Source organism: Monopterus albus, unplaced genomic scaffold (assembly GCF_001952655.1).
Source record: "Monopterus albus unplaced genomic scaffold, M_albus_1.0 scaffold267.1, whole genome shotgun sequence".
NCBI classification, from domain to species: Eukaryota; Metazoa; Chordata; class Actinopteri; order Synbranchiformes; family Synbranchidae; genus Monopterus; species Monopterus albus.
The window spans coordinates 1,061,929-1,069,349 of NW_018128147.1; the positions used below are offsets into that span (position 1 = coordinate 1,061,929).

At 45.1% G+C, this 7,421-nt stretch overlaps 1 protein-coding gene across 3 annotated transcripts in view; it reads left to right on the forward strand.

The window, feature by feature from the left end:
- Positions 1-7,421, forward strand: part of dmpk (DM1 protein kinase) — a 61,438-nt gene that overhangs the window by 46,411 nt on the left and 7,606 nt on the right. For all 3 annotated transcript variants that reach the window (XM_020621759.1, XM_020621760.1, XM_020621761.1), the window contains exons 8-11: positions 2,280-2,528; positions 2,863-2,942; positions 4,149-4,245; positions 4,411-4,571. In XM_020621759.1, coding sequence (XP_020477415.1) covers positions 2,280-2,528; positions 2,863-2,942; positions 4,149-4,245; positions 4,411-4,571 — 587 coding nt within the window. The remainder of the gene's footprint in view (positions 1-2,279; positions 2,529-2,862; positions 2,943-4,148; positions 4,246-4,410; positions 4,572-7,421) is intronic.

Genomic DNA, 7,421 nt, shown 5'->3' on the forward strand with positions numbered 1-7,421 from the left:
CGACCCTTTTTATGGATATCTTTAAGAAATGGCTTTCTTCTTGCACCTCTTCCATAAAGGCCAGATTTGTGCAGTATACGACTGATTGTTGTCCTATGGACAGAGTCTCCCACCTCAGCTGTAGATCTCTGCAGTTCATCCAGAGTGATCATGGGCCTCTTGGCTGCCTCTCTGATCAGTCTTCTCCTTGTATGCGCTGAAAGTTTAGAGGGACGGCCAGGTCTTGGTATATTTGCAGTGGTCTGATACTCCTTCCATTTCAATATTATCGCTTGCACAGTGCTCCTTGGGATGTTTAAAGCTTGGGTAATCTTTTTGTATCCAAATCCGGCTTTAAACTTCTCCACAACAGTATCTTGGACCTGCCTGGTGTGTTCTTTGTTCTTCATGATGCTCTCTGCGCTTTAAACGGACCTCTGAGACTCTCACAGTGCAGGTGCATTTATACGGAGACTTGATTACACACAGGTGGATTCTGTTTATCATCATTAGTCATTTAGGTCAACATTGGATCATTCAGAGATCCTCACTGAACTTCTGGAGAGAGTTTGCTGCACTGAAAGTAAAGGGGCTGAATAATTTTGCACGCCCAATTATTCAGTTTTTTATTTGTTAAAAAAGTTTGAAATATCCAATAAATTTCATTCCACTTCATGATTGTGGCCCACTTGTTGTTGATTCTTCACAAAAAATTACAGTTTTATATTTTTATGTTTGAAGCCTGAAATGTGGCAAAAGGTCGCAAAGTTCAAGGGGGCCGAATACTTTCGCAAGGCACTGTACTTCACTGCTGTGATGTTTTCATGTTGCTATGCATTTCTCTTTTTACACCATATGTAATGCTGTGTGTTCTTCCCAAACAATTCCACCTTTGTTACATCTGTCCACAGGACATTTTCCCAGTAGTGTTGTGGAATGTCAAGGTGGTCTTTGGCAAATTTTAAGCCTGCTGCAATGTTGTTTTTGGAGAGCAGTGGCTGTCATGGATACCATGCCTGTTAAATATTTAGCATATGGCTGACTTATGAACAGAGATGTTAATCAACTCAAATGAACCTTTCAAGTCTTTAGCTGTTACTAGTGTCCTGTGTTGTGCCTTTGGAGTGATCTTGGCTGGGCACCCACTTCTATGGAGAGTAGCCACAGAACTAAACTGTCTCCACTTATAGACAATATGTCTAACTGTCAGGATCAGGCTGGTAGAAAACCAACAATGTGAATGGTGGACTCTATTATAAGGCCAGGCGAGCTAGTTTCCTGTTGGCAGGGCACAGGAAACACAGACACTACAACAGTCCAAGAGACAATCCAAATCCAAAAACAGTCCTGGTTCAATGCTGGCAAACACTAATGTCTGAGGGATCCAAAAACGGGTGGTCAAAGAAGCCAGTCTAAAAGTCGATACACAGATCAGCAATCAGGAGGGCTAGGCAGAAATCGGTGGTCAGAACTATCTGGGGTCAGAATCAAAATCACAGGTAACGAGAGAAATGCTGGAAAGTCTGTACGTAAGTCAAGAACAATCTGGCAGCTTTCCGGTGGAGGGAAATCTGCTTATATCGGGGCGAAAACAGTTGTACCTGTTAGGTGCTGATTAAAGTAAAGAGTCCATACAACAAAACAAAATAAAAGCATGATGCTGGAAGCTGGCGGGGCAGAACCATGACACTAACTGTGGCCCAATAAATATCTACAGTCTTTGGGATGACTCTGTAACCCTTTCCAGCTACATGCAAATTAACTCTTGACCATAGGTCTTCTGAGATCTCATTTCATTGATTGGACTCCAGTTAATGTTTAATGACATCAGAAGCCTGGTGTTGCCAATACTTTTTCTACCATCACTCTGTATGTGTAATGGGTGTGTTCAATAAAGGCATGAAAGTTCATGACTGTGTTTTCTCAGATTGGAAACATTGTTTGTTTATATTTGTGATTGGTGATGATCAGATGATTTCATGACCAACTTATGCAAGAAAACCTGGAAATTGCAAACAGTGCCATTACTTTTTCTTGTGTGTGTGTATATATATATATATATGTGTGTGTGTGTGTGTGTGTGTGTGTGTGTGTGTGTGTGTGTGTTAGTTAATGTTGTGTCCTTTCAAAGGATACTGGACTGTAATACCTTAATTTGCTCTACTTTTGTGTTATATATATGAGGTAGTTGTTTTAGCAGGATGAACACTCAAAGTGGTAGACGTAGCAGCAGTAATACTACCTGTGGTATCAGAAGTCAGGCATTGTGTTATTTAAAACATTTTCTTTGTAATCCCCAGGAATATTTTGAGTTCCCTCCTTCTGGCCCTGAAATTTCAGATAAGGCTCATTCCTTCATCACTGGACTCATATGTGAGAGGGAGGTCCGTTTGGGGAGGAAAGGCTCCAGGGACTTCAGGAGCCATCCATTCTTCTGTGGACTAGACTGGGGTTCCCTGCATAAACTCCCTGCCCCCTTCTTGCCTGAAGTATCTAATCCAACTGACACCTCCAACTTTGACATTCTGGATGACTGTCTTAGTGAAATGGTATTGTCTTTAGAAAATGCTACTCTGCACAATATGCACAGAGCCTAGTCTGAGAGAAAATTTTATATTCACACCCTGCTAAAGGAGACACAACCCCCAAACTATTTTACCTAGCTGTCTGATGATACAAATCTCATGTAAAACAAAGGTGTTGGTACAAATTGTCCATTTTTAGCTTATATACTGTACCTTGACAGAGCTAGCAATCCATCTATTAAGGTTTATAGTATAAGCTGGCTCATTGTGTGGCTCCATGCTAAATGTATGCAACTTCTAACAAAATAACATCAGCTAGTGGTAGTTGATATGAAAATTGGATTGTTATGTTCTGCAGGAGACACTGTCTGATGTAATGGACAAAGCACCAATAGGAGTACACTTGGCTTTTGTTGGATACTCTTACACTGCTACCAGGTGAACGTCATGCTTAATGTTTTAGCTGCATCAAATGACTTTTAAGCCTCTTTCAGACATGAACCCCTAGCCAGGAATTTGTTGGTGATTTCATATCTAGGCCTCATGTTTGAACAAAGCCCTTTTACCTGAAAAGTGTTACTGGCGATTTTACCTGGTTCGACCTAGTCAAATAGCTGTCTATGTTCTAACCAGCTACATGTCTGAATTCAAGTGGTCAAATTACCGGTAAGGGTGTGATCAAGATGACTACAGAGCTACAGCACAACAGATAAGTTCTGTGGTGAAGGTAAGCTTTTTCCAGCTGAGAAGTCAAATTGCTTCTTTCTTTTACCGATTTTGAAAAGGCAATCCATGCTTTCATCGGTTCTAGACTAAACTATTGCAATGCACTGTACTGCAGAATTAATGTCTTCCCTTTCTCATCTCCAGCTACTGTAGTTCAAAACACTGCTACTTGTCTCTTGCCAAGTAATTGTAAGCATGATCACATGATCACACAACCTCTGTGCTGGCTTCTCTCCACTGGCTTCCAATTTTTTTAGAATATACTTTAAGTTATTGGTATTTGTTTTTAAGGCATTTAATGGATTGGCCATGTTATACTTTGGTGAACTCCTGCAGTGGCACAAGCCAGTTAGATCCCCTAGGTCCTCAAATCTTTTTCTTTTAGAGGTACCAAGGGCTAGATATAAGCACTGAGATTATTGCGCCTTTGCTGTAATGGCCCCAAAACTGTGGATAAGTTTAACTGTTAATATCAAATCTGCCACAAATCTGCAAGTCTTTAAGTCACTGCTCAACACTCAATTTATTTTTCATGGACACTGCTGCTCTCTCCCTATCTTATATTTCAGATGGGCTGGGAAATTTGGGCACCAAGATGTAAAGAACACTAACTAGTACAAAGTTTATTTTGAACAGATACAGGGAAGGTACAGTTTAACAGTGTGAGCTAATGCAGAATGGCTGGAAATTGGGCTGACATGGAAATCAAAAAAGTGCTTGAATGTTGTGGCTGTACCCAGCTAGGCCCTGTGATGTTTGCTGGGAATTTCGCACACAGCAGCCATAAGTGAATGCAAAAAAAGAAACTGCTATACAGCTACATGTAGGCCACAAATTCCCTGGTTCCATGTCTGAAAGGGGCTTTACTGACCTTATAGAGACTTTTTGGGTTTTGTTTACATTACCTCTCTTTTATAGTCAGACAGGTGCTATCGACCGCAGTCAAAACATCATGATGCAGATTGACCCCACAAGGCTCAGAGAGCGTGATAGTCTGTACACACCAGAGAAAGTGGTGAGACATCACCCTGAACACAATACATATCCGAAATTCATTTGTTAGATTGCATCTGTTACCCCAGAACCTCATATTATGCTGCAATTATTTAATTTCAGGTTACAAATATTTATATGTTTTCCTTGTTATTCTGAAGCTGATCTGCCTGTGGTTTGAATTCAGAGCCAGCTGTGGAAAATCACACATACCCTACCGGACGACCTGCGTGCACTAGTGGGGCTCCCACTCACTCTGGAACAAGATCCTACTGCATCCTCCTGTACCACCACTGAGGAAGAGGTGGAAACTGACAAACTATCAGGACTTGATGAAAGCATGCAAAGGTATGTTGTCTTTAACTTATCCATCTACCTCATTAGATTGCACAGCCCATGCTGAGTTCCATTCTCTCTATAATCTGTAACTCTTATTACAGTAGGATTTTTACATTCTGTTTCTTATGAAGGCAAGTTTCTATTCAAACCTGCAGGAAGACACTGTTATCTGGCACATTTTGCATTGTGTATTTTTGGCTTTGCGTTCATTGAGTCTGTAGAATCCATGCATGTACCTGGAGAGAACCCACGCAGGCACAGGGAGAACATGTCTGTGCAGATTCTCAGTCATCCAGGTCATAGTACACTGAAAAAACTTCAGCCGGTGCGCCAACACCGCCTCTGTTCCTGTTCCTGATCCTGACCCTGAGCGGGTCGGCCGGCGCCCTGACGTCGCTCTGGTTCTTGTTCCTGATCCTGACCCCCAGCAGGCCAGCTGGCGCGCCTGCACCATCCCGGTTCCTGTTCCTGATCCTGACCCTGGAGGGGTCAGCCAGCGCCACCCTAGCTCTGGTGCCTGTTGGACTGCGTTGAGGAGCGGCCTCTCCGCAGCCCCGTCTGCCGCCAAGGTCGCCCACCAGAGCAGCCTCTCCGCAGCCCCATCTGGCGTTGAGGCCACCCTCCTGAATGACCGCTCTGGTTCTCGGCTTTGTGGAGGCCGGTTCCTGCGACCTAGGTCGTTTTTCTTTGTTTGGACTAGGTGCCCTGTCCGGTAATTTTTGGCCAGTTATTTTGTGTTTTCGGTCTTGCCGCCTGGACTCGGTGCTTCCAGTCCGTGGGTTTTCATTTGGGTTGTTTTGGGCCCTCCGTTCTGTCCTCCTGTTCTACTTGGTTTGGGTTTGGGTTTCCATTTTGGCTGTCTGGAAGCCATCCTTGAGCAGGGGTACTGTTACAGTTTTGTGTCACTCTGCTTCCCGGATTTTGGTTTCTATTTACTTGTTCTCTCCCAGCAACTCTGTCGTCGTCATCAGGCACCATGTCATTCACCTGCTACTCATTTCCTCCTGGTTCTGTTCCCCGCTGTTCCGTCACAATTAGCCATCATTTCACCCACCTGCTGCTCGTTGTCTCCCGGTCTCGTTACACATATATACACCCCGTTCTTCCACCGCCTCTTTGCTTTTTCATACCCTTAGTACGCAGTTCATCGTGTGTATGTTCCCCGAGAGTACCACGTTCCGATCCTTTTCTTCCCGTTTGTTTGTTTCTGCAGCTCTGCAGCCTGGTTTACTCTCCACCCGGTCCGTCAGTACTCTTCACCGTTTATTGTTTTTCTGTATTGACATACGTAAGTCTTTTAGCTCTGCGCTTTCTGGTTCATTTACCTGCTAGCTCTCTTGTTATTTCTCTGTCAACTGCTAGCACTGCTCAGACTGCTAGTGCTACCCACACATCCCACCTCTCTGGTCTCCTTCTCGTCTCCTCCTGGTCCTCTCTGGTCTCCCTCCTGGTCCTCTGGTCTCCTGCTCCTGGTCCTCTCTGGTCTCCTGCTCATCTCCTCCTCATCCTCCTGGTCTCCTGCTCATCTCCTCCTGGTCCTCTGGTCTCCTGCTCGTCTCCTCCTGGTCCTCTCTGGTCTCCTGCTCATCTCCTCCTGGTCCTCTCTGGTCTCCTGCTCATCTCCTCCTGGTCCTCTCTGGGCTCCTGCTCATCCCTCCTGGTCCTCTTTGGTCTCCTGCTTGTCCTTTCTTCGGTTCCTCTCCTCTAGTCTGTGTCTGCAACTGAGGTCCACACCACGCTCGAACATAACATAACAAGAGCAAGGCTCGCCAAATGGTTAAATTCCAGAGACTACAGAATGGACAGCCAGCCTCAGATGTCCTTGGTTGGAAGAGAAGGGAGGAGCACAACCCACAACCATTGCCCAATGACAAATGGGTCAAAAATCTCTCGCACAGAGAACTCACGGACACAGAAAAAGAGGCATTAGCCAAGGGATTGAATTTTGCGGTCACACCCAAACAAATCCCTGTGGTAGACTTTATCACAGCCACAGAGACAGCCATTAGGAACAACAAGCTGGCCAAGACAGAGGCAGAAGAACTGCGGATGAAGATCACAGCCGCTTTGGCCAGTGCCAAACTCCCACCCCCGAACCTTACCCCCGAGGAAAGGAGGGCTTTAGCTGCACTAGAGAATAATGAAACCATCACAATCCTTCCAGCAGACAAAGGCAGGTGTACAGTAGTCCTAAACTCAGCTGACTATCAGACCAGAGTTTCCGACCTCCTTAGTGACACCACCTATGAAGCACTGAAGAGGGACCCCACCAGTGGCTACAAGAAGAAGGTTATAGACTGTTTACAGAAGCTGGAAAAGGAGGGAGTTATTGACCAGCAACTGTAATATAGACTATACACCGGGGAGGCCATCCCTTGCATTTATGGCCTAACCAAAATACACAAGGAAGGAGCCCCACTCAGACCCATTCTCAGCAGCATCAACTCTGTGACTTGCAACATAGCCAAGCACATGGCCACCATCCTGGCTCCTTTGGTGGGAAACACACAGCACCACATAATAAACTCCCAAGACTTTGCAAGGAAAGTCCAACAGCTGCAGCTGGAGCAGGATGAGACCATGGTCTCATATGATGTCACATGCTTGTTCACTTGCATCTCCACCACAGAGGCTGTCAGGGTGGTGAAGAAGAGACTGCTGAAGGATGACACGCTAAACAACAGGACTAACCTCACCCCAGACCATGTATGCACTCTGCTGGAACTCTGTTTAAACACTACCAACTTCCAGTTTAGGGGGCACTCCTATAGGCAGCAACACAGCTGTGCGATGGGCTCCCCTGTATCTCCTATAGTTCCCAACCTGTACATGGAAGAAATTGAGGAGAAAGCCCTGTCT